At 40.3% G+C, this 20,033-nt stretch overlaps 1 protein-coding gene across 2 annotated transcripts; it reads left to right on the top strand.

Annotated features, from left to right (window-relative positions):
* The first annotated feature begins 4,477 nt into the window (after nt 1-4,477).
* Nucleotides 4,478-18,277, top strand: letm2 (leucine zipper-EF-hand containing transmembrane protein 2). 2 transcript variants are annotated; one of them, XM_060896128.1, is made up of 11 exons: nt 4,478-4,795; nt 5,500-5,565; nt 6,992-7,409; nt 7,614-7,757; nt 7,905-8,045; nt 8,381-8,584; nt 8,700-8,819; nt 11,846-11,965; nt 12,664-12,760; nt 14,612-14,674; nt 15,951-18,277. In XM_060896128.1, exons 2-10 carry the CDS (start codon nt 5,519-5,521, stop codon nt 14,635-14,637), a joined length of 1,317 nt encoding a protein of 438 aa, XP_060752111.1. In that variant the 5' UTR covers nt 4,478-4,795; nt 5,500-5,518; the 3' UTR covers nt 14,638-14,674; nt 15,951-18,277. The 2 variants fall into 2 exon arrangements, with proteins under 2 accessions (XP_060752111.1, XP_060752109.1); XM_060896126.1 differs by having other exon boundaries at nt 4,480-4,795; nt 12,664-12,756.
* Nucleotides 18,278-20,033: the final 1,756 nt, after the last annotated feature.

Here is a 20,033-nt window from a genome sequence, read left to right as displayed (position 1 = left end):
AAGTGAAAAATATATAAATTAAAACTTTGCTAACATGTGCACAGAAGGTTACAATAATAAAATAAGTCATTAAGTTTTATTGTTCTTCTTTTTGTAAGAGTACAAAGAGATATTATTCTAAAAGATGTCAAAAAAACCTATGCTACGTTCCCTAACGCTACGTTCACACTATGAATGTACTACGAAGTTTCTAGTTCTGGTTGCCATAGTAACAACGTTTACTATAGTAACAATGTTTACTATGGCAACAAGCAGACAAAAGTCTGATTAGATTAGACTTAAACTAATCGAAATGGTTTACATTACTGATTAGAACTTTGGTTGTGTGGTTTGTAATCAGTACCAGGTTACATTTCTATCCAACACTGTTACACCGACAAAAAAAACTTTTATATTCACAGCATTAGGCAGATGCTTTAATATCAAGTCACATCAAAACATGCAGAAATTTGAACTAGGAAAACTGGGAATTCTGAAAATGCCAGGGCCCAAGCATCCCCAAGACCAAAGGAAGTAAAGGTGTCTATACCATACATGTTGTGGTAAGGAATGAGCTCTCTCTGCTTTCAATCACAGCAACACCAGCCAATCATCAGTGAGCTCATGGAGAGTAGATGGTGCATGAGCAGTAGTTTGACAAAGGCTAGGAAATTGGCAGGTGAACAAAGTGGAGAGAAAATAGGGAAACAACAACAACCCATATCCTGATAGATAGATAGATAGATAGATAGATAGATAGATAGATAGATAGATAGATAGATAGATCTTTATTGTTATTGCATAGTACAGACAAAATTCAGTTTGGCATCTACAAGAAATGCAAATAGTAAAAAATTGTGCAAAGGAACAAGTGCAGATAAATATGTCAGTATATGTACAACAATAAATAAATTCATGACAGGTTGTATGTGCATAAGTATAGTACAGGAATATGTACAGTTGTCCAATACAGATTTACAGATATACATAAATATACATAAATGGCTATAAACTAGGGTAAGCAATACATTTATAGTTATATACAATTATAATTGGTATAAATGATGTAACAGAATGTACAGAATGGAGCAGAAATGATTACAGATAATGAAGAATTAGTATTAGTGAGACATCCGGGTCCTAGCAGTGTAGTGTAGAGTTCAGTAAGTTTTTAGGTTGTAGGGACAAATACGTGGGCTACAAATAAGTCAGGATCTAAGAGAGGATTTTAATTAGAACTCATTTAAGTGCTCATTGTGTGTTAGGTGTTCTTTCAATCTTTGAAGACAGCCATTGCTGATTTGTGTTAACACGTGCAGCGAACATCTGCGAACATAAAGTCGGTGGAAATACCCAGTGTTGTAATGTAACGAAGTAAAAATACTTCGTTACTGTACTTAAGTAAAAATTTCACGTATCTGTACTTTACTTCGCTATTTAAATTTACGTCAACTTTCACTTTTACTCCACTACATTTCCTAGATAAAATGTATACTTTTACTCCGTCATATTTCCACTAAGCATCTTCGTTACAAAATAAAATCAGAAGAAATGTGTGCGACTGCAATAAGGGAGGTTTGGCGAATCACTGCTCCTAGATTGCATTACGCACGTCCACACGAATCACTGCACGTCCGCACGCTCTATGGAGAAGCACAGACACGCGCAGCGTGCACGCGCAGTCAGAGCTGGAGGCATTTATCTATAACGGCGGCAACCAAAAGCAACCACTATTCTTATTACCAGAGTTGATAACACAAGCAAAATATTAATGCAATATCAATACTAAATAAAAATAACATTTATTGATTTGGTCTTTGTCTTGTGAATATTTTTTTTTATTAATGACTGCATTAATTGGACATACTGTTTGTAGAGAATGCACACATACATGAACTGATTTGATTCAAAACTGGCATCATTACATCATGCATAAAATTTTGGTGTCCACTTTTGCCATTTAATAATACCATAACTTTTGGCTTACTATGTAGTCATATAATATATAATATAAAACTCTTCTTGTTTTAAATTCTCACTGAGGGCTAAAGCCCCTAAAGATGAAACCCTAGAACCGCCCCTGCTCTTATGCCTACAGAAAATCACTGAAATTTTACTTTTTACTTTTACTTCAAATACTTAAGTACATTAAATATCAGAAAATTACTTTTCATACTTAAGTACAGTAAATATCAGATACTTTAAGACTTTTACTTGAGTAATATTCTAAAAGGTGACTTTCACTTCTACCAAAGTCTTTTTCTAGTACGATACTTGTACTTTTACTCAAGTATTGCTTTCTAGTACTTTATACAACACTGGAAATACCTCACACTGTCAAGTGCCTGAGCATTATTTAAGTGACAGTTTGAAATATCAGCATGTGCACCAGCAATCCCAGCACGTGTTTTACAGGCATGAGCTCTCTGTGTGTTCTAACTTTAGAGGAATATGATCCATAACTATTAACTCAAACCTGTGTACTGTACATATCAGTGTTTCTCTGCTCTGTCTGATGCAGGTGACTTGGGATTATCTGATGTGGCTGGTGTTTTAGGTGAGAAAACAGAACCCATATTGTCTAATAACTAAGAAGTCAACTCAAAAATTCAAAGGTCAACTCAAAAAAAAGATGAAATGGTTGTCCTTTCCAGTATCAATCTGAAACATTAGCAACAACCTGAAAATGCAGCAAAACAATAATCACAAATTATATGAGAAGCATTCATTCTTTGTTTTACACCTAAGGAAGTGTTTCATCTTATCTGCTGCGAGACTGAATATGGCATATAGCAAAAGACAAATATGTTGTTGTTCAACATGAGCTCATATTTGTATAGAAAATCACAGACATGTGCACCCTGATGGGTCTCAAATGATCAGATGACCGCTGGGTTTGGTGAAAAAAGGTTCGAAAATTCCTGGAATTTTCTCAGAGGAGGCCTGAGAAAAACATCAACATGGCTGAACTGAACAGAAATAATGTCACAGGAGGACCTGGAAAATAGAAAACTACTTCCAGACCCCATGTAAACTGAATCCTGTATGGATAGAGCTTATCAGCAAAAGTCATGTCAAGTGATTACCCTGAGTGACACAACCCATAGATAGTCTAAGAACACGTTTCATAAACAAATTACAAAATAAAGAGAGTCACAGATGACATAAGTGTAAGTTTTGTGTGATTTTATTTTTAGTTTATCAAAAGGATTACAATTACAACTTTATTCATGAAACCAGTACAGACTTGAACAGTACAGACAAAAAATGCATATCTATCTATATATAGATAGATATAGATATATATGTGTGTCTGTAATAGTTTGCCCCAGATGATACTATTTATACCATTAACACCTTGTGATATAATACAGAAAAGTTTCATTTAGATGTGGACAATAATAGATTTTAGTCCTCTCATCTGATATTACAAACCACTGCACACAATTATTTTAATTTCTTACTCAAACAACACTAGATAATAATCACTGACGTATCTATCAAAATCATTCTCAAAGAACTATTTGCAATTCTCAAAAAAACTTAGCAGTAACATGACCGCTAATTATTATTATTTAATAACAACAACAACAACAACAACAACAACAACAATAATAATAATAATAATAATAATAATAATAATAATAATGGTCCTCCTTGAACAAAAATCTGCTTTAATAGTTTGCTGGATTTTAGTGCTCTAAATTTAATTTGCTTTATTTGACTAAATATGAAATAAAAAAAATAAAAAAGAAAACACAATTTTTTTTACACATTATAGTGTAACAGATATAGCTGTTACTCAGGTCTATCCGGTCTTATTTCCATTTAGTCTAATTTCTCTCCAAATGTACAAAACCCTACATAAAGTGAATTACAGGTGAAAGATATCCACAGACCCACGCTGAATCTGCCCTCTCTAATATGGCGGACGCATTGACGTATGGCGCTAACTAATATAGCATTTACATTTTTCCTACTAAACCTGTGCTATCGCTGAAAGCATGTCGTTATTCTGGTAAAAACAGGGAATAATTACAGGGTGTTATTTGAACTTTCCACTTCTTGTTGGTTTAACGGTACTTAACATGAGTCAACGTGTGTGTGTGTGTGTGTGTGTGTGTGTGTGTTGTTGCTGCGCCGGGCAACAAAACACCGCCGTCTTGCGCAACCACCATTTTCACCAAAACCTGTGAAATGCGACACTTTAGTATTTAGTATTAGATCCCTGAACGGTTTTTGAACCGTTTTCTTCTCAAAAATGGCGCCGACGCTGATCTGAGATCAGGCACTCGGGTTTAGAACGTTTCCTTAGTTCTTGTGAGAATCCCGGGTATCGCGTGTTCAGATCCGTGAACCGTTATTGGTCAATTGTCACATGTAGCACAAGTGATCATGAATTCTATTGGTTGTTATCCTGTCAATCCAAACCGCCCCTTCCTCCTGACGTCAGAACCTCCTGACAGCCTATTGGCCAATCGGCACTCAGTACTTCAAGACTCATCCGGGCTTCCCAGCTGTTGCCATCGGTTCAGTAGAGATGATGAGGAGAGAAAGCGGCCTAGCTTCAGTCGGTCAATTTAATATCGGATTTATTATCACCACCGCTTTAATTAACTAAATATTAGACTGGAGTATCTTTAGAGGAGTAATTAATGATCGTGAATGGCTCATTTCCTTAGCAGAAGAATAGTTTTGGCTGCTGGACCGTGACCCTAGTAACGTTATCGCTTAAAGCTAAACTCCATTTTCCTCTCAGCCGAGTCAGATGATTTCCATCTAACTTTGACTTTTTAGGACACTCCGTTTCAAACAGGTATTTATTCTTTTTTTTATGCAGTTTGCTCTGGTTGTATACAAACAATCTCGCTCACTAACGTTGCCGCATGTTTAGACGTTGGGTTGAATCCAGAATCGGTGTGTTCTCCCTATATAAGTGCACTAGTTTTAGGGGAACACTAATACCTTCGTGTGCACTATCTAGTGTCTCTTATATCCAATTAGGACTCGGTTCCTTATCCGCGTCAGTATTGATTGAACCGATTCGTGATGTTATTGAAAGCATTGTAAGAAATGTGCGATACAAATTTTCAATTGTAATTATGTTGTCTTTCGGTTGTCTCAGATAACTTATAAGTGCTTTATGTAGAGCGTTGAGCGATTGTTTTGTGCATTGTATGTAGGGAACTGGGAACCGATTCCCAAAATGACTCAACTGACTCTCTAGTTTTTCTTCAGTTGTTTATTGTTTTGAATTCCGGTATTCAGATGTTTTTTTTATTTTTATTTTTTTTAAAAACCCACTGATTATAATTTCTAAGGTATTATTAGCAAGCTATGTGAGTGTGTTATAAACTTAGCAAGCAGCAATCTGACGCACGCACGTGCCCATAGTTATTTGGTGTCGTATGACTTTGCGACACTTCACCACAGCAGTGTGTTATTGTTGACATGAAACTGAGTGCTGCTCCACTGAGCTGATTCATTACCCTGGATTTGTTTTTGTTTTTTTTTCTGCAGCGTGTGGTGTGTGACGATCATGGCCGTGTTCAGCTCCCAGGTGCTGCTCGCTGTCACTAGATCAAGGTGAGACGATTTTGCTGTGACTCTGTGTTATGGCTGTGTTCTAATCTATTAATTTAGTCTTAAACAAGTCAAGTGCCCTTGTTTTTAAATCTGTGGTGCATTAGGATTGTAAACCAGTGTTTAATCTCTTATCCTTGGGTCATTTTAATTTTTATTGACTCAAAGCTACAGTAGAAAACAACACTGGATTATTAATGTGTGCTTTTTTAAGGGCACCTTTTTAAAAAAAAAAAAAGAAAGAAAGAAAACATTTATTTTGCAACCGTATTTAATTACTTCTCAGGTCAAAGCAATTTAAAACAGGTTTGTGTGTGTTTAGGCTGTATTCGTTAGGGTAGTTGCAGTGCGCTTATTGAGAATGATTCATGAATTATAAACTAGGGCAGTGATGAGATTTGCTGCTCATTTTGGTCCATAAACACGAGTGTTTCGTGGTCACGCAAGTGCTGCAAGGCTGAATGTCATTTCTGAGCTACCCGAACAATAGACTTGTTGAACCTACATAAAGTTCATGACGTAACGTGAACTCAAATGAGGATGTGAGACGTTATCAAAGTTCCTCTGCATAAGAGCATCTTCTAAATGGCGGAAACGGCTAACTCTTGCGAGATACTAATGAGTCTTCTCCAGCTGTCTGTTAAAGCAATTTGTATCTTTTACCAGTAAACAAGTGATCTAATAAATAACTCAGATACAGACAAAAATGGTCTTATAGCTATTACTAATAAGAGAAGAATAATAAAGGAAGCTATGTGTATCTAAAAAAAAATACTACAGACACGGCTGCATCTCTTTAAGACTGAACATGACCGAAAAAGGTTCTTAGTCTTTGGTATGAATGGGGTTTTGATGAATTATAGTGTTTAGGTAACTGCTGGAAATTTCTTAGCTTTTCATCTCAAATCCCAAAGTTAAGTAAAATTTGAGCTGTGAAACACACCAGATGAGAGACATGTATAATGTTGGCTGTAGGTTGCACACAGGATAAAGAACATTGATGCATTTTTTTCAGGAAAAACCTCTGATTAATGATTTGTGTGCTCTAGGCACAGTTACTCAGTGAGTAACACAAGAAATATATAGACAAATAATTACAATGTAGACATTCAATACAGTAAGATGAAAAATGCTGAATTGGATGCTTTCAGTTTTGCTTTAATGTTGCATGTGGGAATCCCCTAGAACTATTACTGATACCAGCATGCTGGGGTTTTAAATAACAGGAAAGATCATACAGTTCCCGTCTTTGCTCCACCTTGTGGATGATTTATTTATATTTATATATCTTGAAATATTTAAAAAAATTCTTAAATTGGATTTCTAATGACATTAAAAACTGGAACACCTATTAGCCTTCATAAACGGCTATAATTGATTGTTTTTGTCAACTCATTTTTTCTCTTTTTGTTTTTCTTATCTTTCTCAGGGGATCATACTTGCTCTCCAAACGCCATGACTGCTCCTTTCTTTCCTCTTCCTCTATCCGTTATCACATCGCCGTGCCGGATCTCTCATCATTCACTCCTCCCAGACCCCTTTGCCTTCACATACCCCGTAAAACCAACCCACAGACTTTTTTCATCCCCGCTCGAACCCTTCACTCCTCCTGCGTCTGGCTCCAGGAAGTGAAGAACTCCCCCGCTGAAGGCAAACAGGTGAATGCTGATGTCATTCCTGAGCCTACTAAAGCTGTGGCGCGTAAATCTCTGGGTCAGAGAGTGCTGGACGAGCTGAAGCATTACTACCACGGCTTCCGGCTGCTGGGAATCGATACGAAGGTTGCCGGACGCATGGTGTGGAGGTTGCTGCATGGACAGCATCTCACCCGCAGGGAGCGGAGGCGGGTACGTTCAGGGCAATTTACACATGCAAAGACTCTGTTAGTGATTAAAACTGTATAGCTGTTGTCTAGCAATAGTTCAAACTTGCAGTGACCTCTCGTGAAGAGCTTTTACTGACCTGTGTGGAAGCACCATAGATAACAAAGACTAGAAAATGAATTAAAATCCTGAGGGGTCAGTTTCTGATTTTCCACCTATCCTTTGCAGCTGATGAGGACGTGTGCAGACTTGTTCCGTCTTGTCCCTTTCATGGTGTTCATCATTGTCCCCTTCATGGAGTTCCTGCTTCCTGTTTTCCTAAAGCTCTTCCCTGAAATGCTTCCCTCTACTTTCGAGACAGAGACCAAGAAGGCAAGTATTGAATAATCCAATTTGGGCTGTCAGTCTGAATCCAGCCTGAAATGATGTGAGCCTGAGGAGCTTCCTACTTCCGTCTTGTTTCAAGCTGGAGCATGCAGATGAGAGTGTGTCATTTATAATCTTTAACTGTTGCTAAAGGAGGAGAAGCAGAAGAAGGGACTCGCAGCTAAACTGGAGCTGGCGAAGTTTCTGCAGGAGACAATCGCTGAGATGGCCCTTAGAAACAAAGCGGCTGTGGGTGGAGACGAGACACAGAAGTTCTCTACTTATGTGGAGCAGGTACGAGAAATGAAGTCATAAATTGAAGCGAGACAAACCTGTTTTCTTTTCTGTCCATTTACGTTTTTATACTGTAGGTAGTATAGGAAGTAGGATGATTAGGTTTATGTATGATATATAATCAAGACAGTCTGTAATCAGATACCAGCTGTCAAAAAGTTTGAATACCTCCTGCACCACAGTCAGATGGAATTTTGTTTTCACTTTTTGGTTTTGGTAACAGTTATTTTGTGACGTCAGAGCTGGACAAAAAACTCCCGTTTTTAATATTACCCCAAACATGACTTATGGCTGTTCTTAAAGAGATTCTCTGCTCCTCTGTTTGCTCTGTCCAGGTGAGACACACTGGCGAGCAGCCCACTACAAAAGACATCGTGAAATTCTCCAAGCTTTTCGAAGACGAACTGACGCTGGAGCACTTGGAGCGCCCGCAGCTAGTGGCTCTGTGTAAATTGCTGGAGCTGCAGCCCATCGGCACCAACAATCTTCTGCGCTTTCAGCTCATGATGCAGCTGCGTACCATCAAAACTGATGATGAGGTAACGAGTGATTGGTGCTTGTGTGCCTGCAGCTCATGACCTGTAACAGACCTGATAAAATGTCTGTGCAGTGTTTAATTCTTTATCCCGTTTTCCCTCCCCTGCGTATGTGTAGATGATTTCTAAGGAAGGGGTTTCAGCGATGACTGTAGCAGAGCTTCAGTCTGCGTGTAGGAGTCGAGGGATGAGAGCTCTCGGTCTTAGCACAGATCAGCTGAGAGAACAACTCCAACAGGTACAACTTCAAACACAGCAGCTCTGTAATAAGACGGACAGACAGCTCTTGTGTCTCATTTTATAAAACTGAGCAATTGAGGATTAAAGGCCTTGTTCAGCTTATTGGACCTAGGATTTGAACACTCAACCTGCTGATCTGTAGTAAGCTACCGTGTCTGTCTGTGTGTGACTGTCTGTCTGTCTCTCTGTGTGTGACTGTCTGTCTGTCTCTCTGTGTGTGACTGTCTGTCTGTCTGTCTCTCTGTGTGTGACTGTCTGTCTGTCTGTCTCTCTGTGTGTGACTGTCTGTCTGTCTGTCTCTCTGTGTGTGACTGTCTGTCTGTCTGTCTCTCTGTGTGTGACTGTCTGTCTGTCTGTCTCTCTGTGTGTGACTGTCTGTCTGTCTGTCTCTCTGTGTGTGACTGTCTGTCTGTCTGTCTCTCTGTGTGTGACTGTCTGTCTGTCTGTCTCTCTGTGTGTGACTGTCTGTCTGTCTGTCTCTCTGTGTGTGACTGTCTGTCTGTCTGTCTCTCTGTGTGTGACTGTCTGTCTGTCTGTCTCTCTGTGTGTGACTGTCTGTCTGTCTGTCTCTCTGTGTGTGACTGTCTGTCTGTCTGTCTCTCTGTGTGTGACTGTCTGTCTGTCTGTCTCTCTGTGTGTGACTGTCTGTCTGTCTCTCTGTGTGTGACTCTGTCTGTCTGTCTGTCTCTCTGTGTGTGACTCTGTCTGTCTGTCTGTCTCTCTGTGTGTGACTCTGTCTGTCTGTCTGTCTCTCTGTGTGTGTCTGTCTGTCTGTCTCTCTGTGTGTGTCTGTCTGTCTGTCTCTCTGTGTGTGACTCTGTCTGTCTGTCTGTCTCTCTGTGTGTGACTCTGTCTGTCTGTCTCTCTGTGTGTGTCTGTCTGTCTGTCTCTCTGTGTGTGACTGTCTGTCTGTCTCTCTGTGTGTGACTGTCTGTCTGTCTGTCTCTCTGTGTGTGACTGTTTGTCTGTCTGTCTCTCTGTGTGTGACTGTCTGTCTGTCTGTCTCTCTGTGTGTGACTGTCTGTCTGTCTGTCTCTCTGTGTGTGACTGTCTGTCTGTCTGTCTCTCTGTGTGTGACTGTCTGTCTGTCTGTCTCTCTGTGTGTGACTGTCTGTCTGTCTCTCTGTGTGTGACTGTCTGTCTGTCTGTCTCTCTGTGTGTGACTGTCTGTCTGTCTCTCTGTGTGTGACTCTGTCTGTCTGTCTCTCTGTGTGTCTCTCTGTGTGTGACTGTCTGTCTGTCTGTCTGACTGTCTGTCTGTCTGTCTGTCTGTCTCTCTGTGTGTGACTGTCTGTCTGTCTGTCTCTCTGTGTGTGACTGACTGTCTGTCTGTCTGTGTGTGACTGACTGTCTGTCTGTCTGTGTGTGACTGACTGTCTGTCTGTCTGTGTGTGACTGTCTGTCTGTCTGTCTCTCTGTGTGTGACTGTCTGTCTGTCTGTCTCTCTGTGTGTGACTGTCTGTCTGTCTCTCTGTGTGTGACTCTGTCTGTCTGTCTGTCTGTCTCTCTGTGTGTGACTCTGTCTGTCTGTCTGTCTCTCTGTGTGTGACTCTGTCTGTCTGTCTGTCTCTCTGTGTGTGTCTGTCTGTCTGTCTCTCTGTGTGTGTCTGTCTGTCTGTCTCTCTGTGTGTGACTCTGTCTGTCTGTCTGTCTCTCTGTGTGTGACTCTGTCTGTCTGTCTGTCTCTCTGTGTGTGACTCTGTCTGTCTGTCTCTCTGTGTGTGTCTGTCTGTCTGTCTCTCTGTGTGTGTCTGTCTGTCTGTCTCTCTGTGTGTGACTGTCTGTCTGTCTCTCTGTGTGTGACTGTCTGTCTGTCTGTCTCTCTGTGTGTGACTGTTTGTCTGTCTGTCTCTCTGTGTGTGACTGTCTGTCTGTCTGTCTCTCTGTGTGTGACTGTCTGTCTGTCTGTCTCTCTGTGTGTGACTGTCTGTCTGTCTGTCTCTCTGTGTGTGACTGTCTGTCTGTCTGTCTCTCTGTGTGTGACTGTCTGTCTGTCTCTCTGTGTGTGACTGTCTGTCTGTCTCTCTGTGTGTGACTGTCTGTCTGTCTCTCTGTGTGTGACTGTCTGTCTGTCTCTCTGTGTGTGACTCTGTCTGTCTGTCTCTCTGTGTGTCTCTCTGTGTGTGACTGTCTGTCTGTCTGTCTGACTGTCTGTCTGTCTGTCTGTCTGTCTCTCTGTGTGTGACTGTCTGTCTGTCTGTCTCTCTGTGTGTGACTGACTGTCTGTCTGTCTGTGTGTGACTGACTGTCTGTCTGTCTGTGTGTGACTGACTGTCTGTCTGTCTGTGTGTGACTGTCTGTCTGTCTGTCTCTCTGTGTGTGACTGTCTGTCTGTCTGTCTCTCTGTGTGTGACTGTCTGTCTGTCTGTCTCTCTGTGTGTGTGTGTCTGTCTGTCTGTCTGTCTGTCTCTCTGTGTGTGACTGTCTGTCTGTCTGTCTCTCTGTGTGTGACTGTCTGTCTGTCTGTCTCTCTGTGTGTGACTGACTGTCTGTCTCTCTGTGTGTGACTGTCTGTCTGTCTGTCTCTCTGTGTGTGACTGTCTGTCTGTCTGTCTGTCTCTCTGTGTCTGTCTGTCTGTCTGTCTGTCTGTCTGTCTCTCTGTGTGTGTCTGTCTCTCTGTGTGTGTCTGTCTCTCTGTGTGTGTCTGTCTCTCTGTGTGTGTGTGTCTGTCTCTCTGTGTGTGTGTGTCTGTCTCTCTGTGTGTGTCTGTCTCTCTGTGTGTGTCTGTCTCTCTGTGTGTGTCTGTCTCTCTGTGTGTGTCTGTCTCTCTGTGTGTGTCTGTCTCTGTGTGTGTGTGTCTGTCTCTCTGTGTGTGTCTGTGTGTGACTGTCTGTCTGTCTCTGTGTGTGACTGTCTGTCTGTTTGTTCCATTAATGAACGCAGTTGGAGTAGATATTTAGTACAGTATTTCTACTTTTTCTGAATAAACTAGATCAGCACTACACTCAATATTTTCAATTCTGTAATGTCTTTGCCTGATAAAGATCTGCGCAGTGGTTACCATCCTGTGTTGTGTGTTGCAGTGGCTGGATCTGCACTTGAAAGAAAACGTTCCTCCATCTTTGCTGCTGCTTTCCAGAGCCATGTACCTGACAGACCTCAAACCCAAAGCTCCTGTTATTCCTCCTGTGCCCAAACTGGAGGTACATTGCATTTTAAAAAGCAACTCAAAAGATATTTTGATGCCATTTTACATACACACACATCTCTGACAGGGAACAGAACATTTTTGGTGTATGTTTGTAGAGCTGCAGGAGGAGTGACTACATAAAGCGCACAGGAAAAAATATAAATGTACCATATATACAGAGAGAATACAATCTCCCACGGCACTTTATTTATTTAAAGGCATTTATGGTTCAAGCTGGTGGTGACCATCTACACTGATGTAATGTGCAGACAATACTAGACACTGCTGCATTCAACAAAATCTTGTAATTTTCTGACCTCTGATTAGGGAAAAACAAAGAAAACCCTCAACTTGTAATTTCTACTTAGGACTTCTCAACACCGGAAGTGTCCTCAATGCTGGCGTGCAAAACAAAAATGAGTTCAGCAAACAAATTCAGAGTGATGTGGCTGCATTAGAAATAAAGAACATCACACACAATTATTTCCTGTAAATGAAATCTTACTGATTCAAACTGTTCCAGAAAGAGTCACATGACTCATAGTGACTCATATCTGTAGTGCACTATATAGGGAACTTTTCCCTGATTTAGTCTGGTTCTCCTCTTTGGGACACACACACACACACACACAGGACTGATAAGATGTTTCCAAGTTCAGCTGAGTGTTATGTAATGTGACCTGTGTGTGTGTGTGTGTGTGTGTGTAATAGAAATCTCCTGTTGAGAGTGAATCTACAGCAAAGACCCGTTCCTCTTCTGTGGAAATGCTGATTGACTCTGCCCCCGTCATCAAGGACAGGAAGGTTAGTAAGTATGGTGTTCCTTTTGGTATTTGTGAATGGATTCCTGTAGATAGGCCCCTAATCACATGGTAAGAGAAAAAGCAAAGCACTACTTCTTCACACACCTAGCCTTCCTCAGCAGGAGCCTTGACCCAAAGTACTGTGAAAAACCTAGTGCTGCTTGTGAATTAGTTTCTTCATGAATACTTTAAGCATCCATTTTTTTTATTATTAAATTAATTAATTCACTTCAAACCAGAGAACTTCAGAGAAGGTCAGAAAAGTGTTTTCATCTCATCACTGTTGGGTGGGAAAAAGAAAAGCTACTTTACACAACACTCTAGATTCTTTGGATGGAGGGATGGATGGTGGGATGAATGGTATGAGGGATGGATGGTATGAGGGATGGTATGATGGATGGATGGTATGAGGGATGGTAGGATGGATGGTATGATGGATGGATGGGTGGTATGATGGATGGATGGATGGATGGTAGGATGGATGGTATGATGGATGGATGGGTGGTATGATGGATGGAATGAGGGATGGAATGATGGATGGAATGAGGGATGGAATGAGGGATGGTATGAGGGATGGTATGAGGGATGGATGGTATGAGGGATGGTATGAGGGATGGATGGATGGATGGTATGAGGGATGGATGGATGGATGGTATGAGGGATGGATGGTATGAGGGATGGATGGTATGAGGGATGGATGGTATGAGGGATGGATGGATGGATGGTATGAGGGATGGATGGATGGATGGAATGATGGATGGAATGATGGATGGTATGAGGGATGGTATGAGGGATGGTATGATGGATGGTATGAGGGATGGATGGGTGGTATGAGGGATGGATGGGTGGTATGATGGATGGGTGGTATGATGGATGGTATGATGGTATGATGGATGGTATGAGGGATGGATGGATGGTATGAGGGATGGATGGATGGTATGAGGGATGGATGGATGGTATGAGGGATGGATGGATGGATGGTATGATGGATGGATGGTATGAGGGATGGATGGGTGGATGGTATGAGGGATGGATGGATGGATGGTATGAGGGATGGATGGATGGATGGTATGAGGGATGGATGGATGGATGGTATGAGGGATGGATGGTATGATGGATGGATGGATGGATGGTATGAGGGATGGATGGATGGTATGAGGGATGGATGGATGGATGGTATGAGGGATGGATGGATGGTATGAGGGATGGATGGATGGTGTGATGGATGATGTGATGGATGAATGGTATGAGGGATGGATGGTATGATGGATGGATGTATGGTATGATGGATGGATGTATGGTATGAGGGATGGATGTATGGTATGATGGATGATGTGATGGATGAATGGATGGCAAGATGATTTCGGAGGACATTCTATTAGCACTGCTATTGTCTCTCTGTCTCTTTACACTCTTAACTTTTATTTACTGCCTACAAAATTTAACACAGAAAAGGAGATGCAGCCAAAGACCATCAAATCAGCCATTTTATTTTATAAATAAAACCTACAATATTTACCTATGAAAAGTGTATTGTGAGTGAATTATCATCTTGATGTTATGTTGTCATATTGCTCTGACCTTCTAGTGCATGTTAAGCAATACATATTAAACACGATGGACACAATATTTACTGAAACTCACCTCATTTCTGCAAGTTTGTGGTAAATTCCATTGGGAAAGTTTGGTTTCATGGTGCAGGGTGTTGTTATTTCTGCTAGGACCTAATATAAGGGCTGTAAGGGTTATAAGGATCTGTTAATGTCACAGATACTGAATGTAACTGAATGTTTTCTGTGCATTTTGCTCTCATGATGTTCATATAATATGAGATTAACACATTTTCTGTGTGCCAGGCGGAGGAATTGGCGGACAAACGTGACTTGGAGATGCCATCACCAGAGGCTCAGTTAATTCATGTAAGTGTGTGTTTGTGTGTGATATAATTTCACCACATGCATCAGGATTTCTGTATCACATCTACCCAAATCCACACAATCCACCCTCTGTGATCTGGGAGACGCTGGTAAATCTGCTGTAATCTGCTGGAGGAGGACGGAAATAGAATCAAAGATGTATTTATCATTAACTTTTGCTTTGTGCCTGATCATTTCCAAGGAAACAGCAGCTTTAGTCACATGAACCAGAAGCCTTTCATTTCTACTCTTCACCACTAATGACCACCAGTAGCTCTCTCTCATGCGCTCTCTCTCATGCTCCCTCTCTCATGCTCCATCTCTCCCTCTATGTTCATGCTTGTGCTCTCTTTCATGCTCGTTCTCTCTTTCTCTCTCTCTCTCTCTCTCTCTCTCTCTCTCTCTCTCTCTCTCTCTCTGTCTCTCTCTGTCTCTCTCTCATGCTAGCTTTCTCTCACTCTCTCATGCTTGTTCTCTCTCACTCTCTCTCTCATGCTCTCTCGCTCTCTCGCTCTCTCTCGCTCTCTCTCGCTCTCTCATGCTCTCTCGCTCTCTCGCTCTCTCGCTCTCTCGCTCTCTCTTGCTCTCTCGCTCTCTCGCTCTCTCGCTCTCTCTTGCTCTCTCGCTCTCTTGCTCTCTCACTCTCTCACTCTCTCATGCTCTCTTGCTCTCTCGCTCTCTCATGCTCTCTTGCTCTCTCGCTCTCTCATGCTCTCTCTTGCTCTCTCGCTCTCTCGCTCTCTCGCTCTCTCATGCTCTCTCATGCTCTCTCATGCTCTCTCGCTCTCTCATGCTCTCTTGCTCTCTCGCTCTCTCGCGCTCTCGCTCTCATGCTCTCTCGCGCTCTCGCTCTCTCATGCTCTCTCGCGCTCTCGCTCTCTCATGCTCTCTCGCGCTCTCGCTCTCTCATGCGCTCTCGCTCTCATGCTCGCTCGCTCTCGCTCTCTCATGCTCGCTCGCTTTCGCTCTCTCATGCTCGCTCGCTCTCGCTCTCTCTTGCTCGCTCACTCTCGATCTCTCTTGCTCTCTCTTTCTCATGCTCTCTTGCTCTCTCTCTCTCTCTCATGCTCTCTTGCTCTCTCATGCTTGCATGCTCTCGCTCTCATGCTCGCTCGTTCTCGCTCTCTCATGCTCGCGTGCTCTCGCTCTCTCTTTCTCATGCTCGCGCGCTCTTGCTCTCTCTTTCTCATGCTCGCGCGCTCTTGCTCTCTCTTTCTCATGCTTGCGCTCTCTCTCTCTCTGTATGTAGCCCATCCTCATTATCTTTTCTTTTTTTCAGGCTAAAGGTGCAGAAATGGCACAGAAATCCAAGATAAGTGCTAATGGACTTTGACAGGCTTCTTCTGGAAATTTCTAACTGTACTTCATCATCTGCCATGCCAGCCATGAGGGCACTCACTCACTTGATCTTACACACACGCGAACACACTCCAGGATCCTGGCGGTAGACTCTGAAGTGTCCCTGCTCTCCTGCGGTGCTCCATGGCCCTTTTTTCTTTTTTTTTTCTTCTTCCCAGTTTACAAACCAGAGAAATAGAACCATGTCGGTTCATTTTGTGTACATTTGTAAATAAAATGTAAAATATTACCTGCATATTATAAATATTATGAAGACGTGATCCTCATTTGGTCACAGGACTGTGCCATATTTCACCTATACTGCTGAGAATCAGTCATGCTGTTTAGTGCAGGCAGGTCGCGTTTGGTTTCCTTTACAAATGGAACATGAAGTTGACTGAAGTTGTATGGAATCCTTAGGCGCCGGAAGATGAAATAAATCAGCTTTCACTCGTGCACTCGACTTTTCAGACCTGTTTGTGAGTTTGTATAGGTTAGTGCGATCATAAAATATTTAATTTTTTTGTAATGGAAACTAAGCAGGTGTCTTTTACACTACATAAAGATCAGTGTTTATTTTAACTGAAGTATATAAATCAATTGATAACTCTATAAGTATTTGTAGCTACTTTAAAGCCCTAATCAGGAGTCTTGCAAAAAGAAATGTAGCATTTTATTTTCCTGTTTGGAGACGTGTATTTGTTCATTTGTTTTTTTCCGCCCCTCTGAGTTGGTTAAAGCTTTATATATTTGTTTCATTGCCAGATTAGCTGAGCAGTCAGTGAACTAGTGGAGTCCTACTGCTCTGGCTCTCTCTCTCTCTCTCTTTCTCTCTTTCTTTCTCTCTTTCTCTCTCTTTCTTTCTCTCTCTCTCTTTCTCTCTCTTTCTCTCTCTCTCTCTCTCTCTCTCATTTATATATGTGTATGTACTACAACTATACCTAAAAACATAATCTATATTTCTAATAAATCTGTATAATTTGTTAAAATATTTCTGATATAAAAAAATTAACTTGGATAAACAAAGAAATTGCATTCATTGCAATAGTTACAGAAAACTTTTTACTGCTTTTTTTTTTTTTTTCATCAAAATGTTTAGAATTATGTTTTAGGTGTAGAAGTATTTCTATACTTTGAAATCAAAAATTATATTGGAATTGCCCTCGAATTATTAATGATTATTTGAAGAAACAAATTTCATTCGCTCAGCACGGATTCATTTTAAGAGCGTCATATTTGAAACGAATGATTTATAGATGCATGGCATTCTGGGTAATAGAGCGCACTATAAGGGAAACTTAAATGTAGTTGTACTATATGGTAAATATATAAGTGGAAACACATGAATCTACAGCAGGGCAGTGATCTGGCTTCTGCTCTCCTGCTGGCTGAAATATATTACATTTAAATCCACAGAATAAAACTGGAGCAAAAACCTGCTCTTTACCGTGGTGTGTCTTTGCATTAAATTGAGAAGTAGTTGGAGATGGATGATTGTGAAACCCTGTGTGTGGGTGTTGCCAGTCTGTTTCCTCATTGGGGCTTTAAAGAAAGACCTGTTACTGTTCTTGGAGAAACGTGTACTTCATGAACCTCCCGCTCTCTGTGTGATAAAGTAACGGCACTTTTGATGAAAGATTTTATTTTTTTTTTAATATTCATTTAGTATGTAGAGTCTCATTTCCAATGCAGTGCAGCAACACTTGTGTGTTTTTATGCCTGTAGGTTAAATATGAGCTATAACACTTTCTAGGATCCCAGATGAGTGTTATCACATTTCTATATCACAGATATTGTGTTGAATATTTAATAAAGTGCATCAGCTCAGTCTGATGATTTTGCCCGTTGGCATAGATTAATATTCTAATGAGCAGACTTTGATTAGCAGCTTGGCGGTGTGTGAGACCTCTAGTGTGTTATGGCGAGTGCTGATAAGTGTGCCGGAATAGTGAGGGACCTCAGACGTGGATTGTATACAAGGATACAATTTATAGAGTTTCATGAGTCTCTGTACATTTAACTTAACATCATGCTCACATCATTTTAACTGCTGTGTTAAATTGATGGTTTATTTTTATTTCCTGACAGTTTAAGTTGGACCTTCATGCCTTTTCATTTGGTGCCGATTAAAACTCTATGCCTTTCATTTGGTATTTCTCTGTTATATTGCTGTGTCTGGAATATTTAAGGGGCTCATTTCCTGCCCTGTGGTTTTTAATGTTTTAACCACCTTGTCAACTTCCCCACATTAAAAATGTGCTTCCCGTGTGCCTTGTGACTCTGATTATCTTATCAGGATGCCGACTAACTAGCAGATTAATAAACAGTTTGTGATGTAGGTTTCCATCCAGGGGAAGTCGGCTGTGGTGTTAAAGCGTTGAAAGGCAGGTGAAAAAAAATAAATCAGCTTTAAACAGTGTAATACTGAGGCTTTGTGTGTTGCTTTGTCCTGTACAGATTAGATCATCATAATTATAAAGCTTTGTATTAAAACAATAATAGGAAAAAAATCAGAAGGTCATGATTTCGAATCTCAGACCCACCAAGCTGCCCCTGAGCAAGGCTCTTAACCTTTTATTGCTTAGGTGTATAAATAGAATTAAAATGTAAGTCACTCTGGATAAAGGCATCTGCCAAATGCCATAAATGTAAATGTAAAAATCACTGACTCCATTAAAACAATTATTCTAGTATTGAGTATTTAGTAAAGCCTAATTCTTTATTAAAACAGTAATTAGATTCCAGTTGACAGTTATACTATATTTAATAATGACTGATTTTCTCCAGCACAGACTCTTTGGCTGTGCTCCACATATCCCGCTTTATGAACCGTGGCTGTATGATGTTTATTAGAAATCAAGGTATAGGATAAAATCCTTAGGAGGCATGAGGAAGGTGCATCACATTCAGTGAAATCAACTGTTGAATTAATATAGATTTTTCTATTTATGTCTTTGGCAAACACTTTGGCCATTGTTTACTACTTGTGAAAATGAAGGAAAACGTGCACTGTCCAGGACAATGTTTATTTGTGGAACCCAGAACTGGCAGCATGTATCATTAGCTGTGTTGAAAAGTATAGAAAATCCTACCAGTTTCTTAATTTATCTAAAACGTGACTGAAATAAGATGTTTACACGTTTTACATGAAGCATTTTCAGTATAATCAGTTACTGTACAAGCTTTTTGAAGTAAAACTCTCATATATAACAATTGAAAAATAAAATTAATTCAATGTTAAGCAGTTCTAGGATAAATTTCACATTTGCCAGACAACATTATCCAGAGTGACACATTTTATTTCAGCTTATACAATTGAGAATTAAGGGCCTTGCTCAGGGACCCAGCAGTGGCAGCCTGGTGATGTATGACCTTCTAGTCAGTAGCAAAACACCTTAACCACTGAGCTACCACATCCCTATCCCTTTCCTTTTTGGTAAGAATTCTGACTGAGCAACAGGACCAAACAACTAAATATTCCTTTTGTTTACTGAATGAATTATTATTATTATTATTATTATTATTATTATTATTATTATTATTATTATTATTATTATTATGTTATTTATTTAATGAATTCTATACAAAAATGTTACTTAAAAATATGTTTTTTTTCTGCTGCCTTTATATCACACACCTATGCTCAATATGTACCTTACCTTATAATAGTCATACCTTATAAAGCTTTTTTTTTTAAAGTTAAACATTAAAATGTCTCACCTTAATAATATTAATACCAACCTTCACCTTGTAGTTTGTACACATACATGATGCATGTACTGCAATTATATTAAAAAAGCACAACATAAAACGAACGAACTGCGTTCTAGTGACATCTAGTGGTCGAATAGACGAACTACAGTTTGATAATTACTTAAGATATGATAAGATAAATTTACCTTTAATCGTCCCACAATGGGGAAATTTCACTGTTACAACAGCAAAAGTAGGAAAATGCAAAGATATAAAAAGAATAGAGACATAATATTATATATAGTGTATACAAAACAAAAATGTATAAAAA

The sequence above is a fragment of the Tachysurus vachellii genome, chromosome 20 (genome assembly GCF_030014155.1).
Source record: "Tachysurus vachellii isolate PV-2020 chromosome 20, HZAU_Pvac_v1, whole genome shotgun sequence".
Lineage (NCBI taxonomy): Eukaryota > Metazoa > Chordata > Actinopteri > Siluriformes > Bagridae > Tachysurus > Tachysurus vachellii.
The sequence above is the reverse complement of the archived record's forward strand: the minus strand, read 5'-3'. Positions and strand labels throughout refer to the sequence as shown.

Excerpts from the sequence above, each read along its gene's own strand:
- letm2 (XM_060896126.1), top strand. The coding sequence starts at position 5,519 with ATGGCCGTGTTCAGCTCCCAGGTGCTGCTCGCTGTCACTAGATCAAG. Across the intron at positions 7,410-7,613 it reads CCCGCAGGGAGCGGAGGCGG|CTGATGAGGACGTGTGCAGA; the intron begins GTACGTTCAGGG and ends TATCCTTTGCAG. Across the intron at positions 8,046-8,380 it reads TCTCTACTTATGTGGAGCAG|GTGAGACACACTGGCGAGCA; the intron begins GTACGAGAAATG and ends TGCTCTGTCCAG.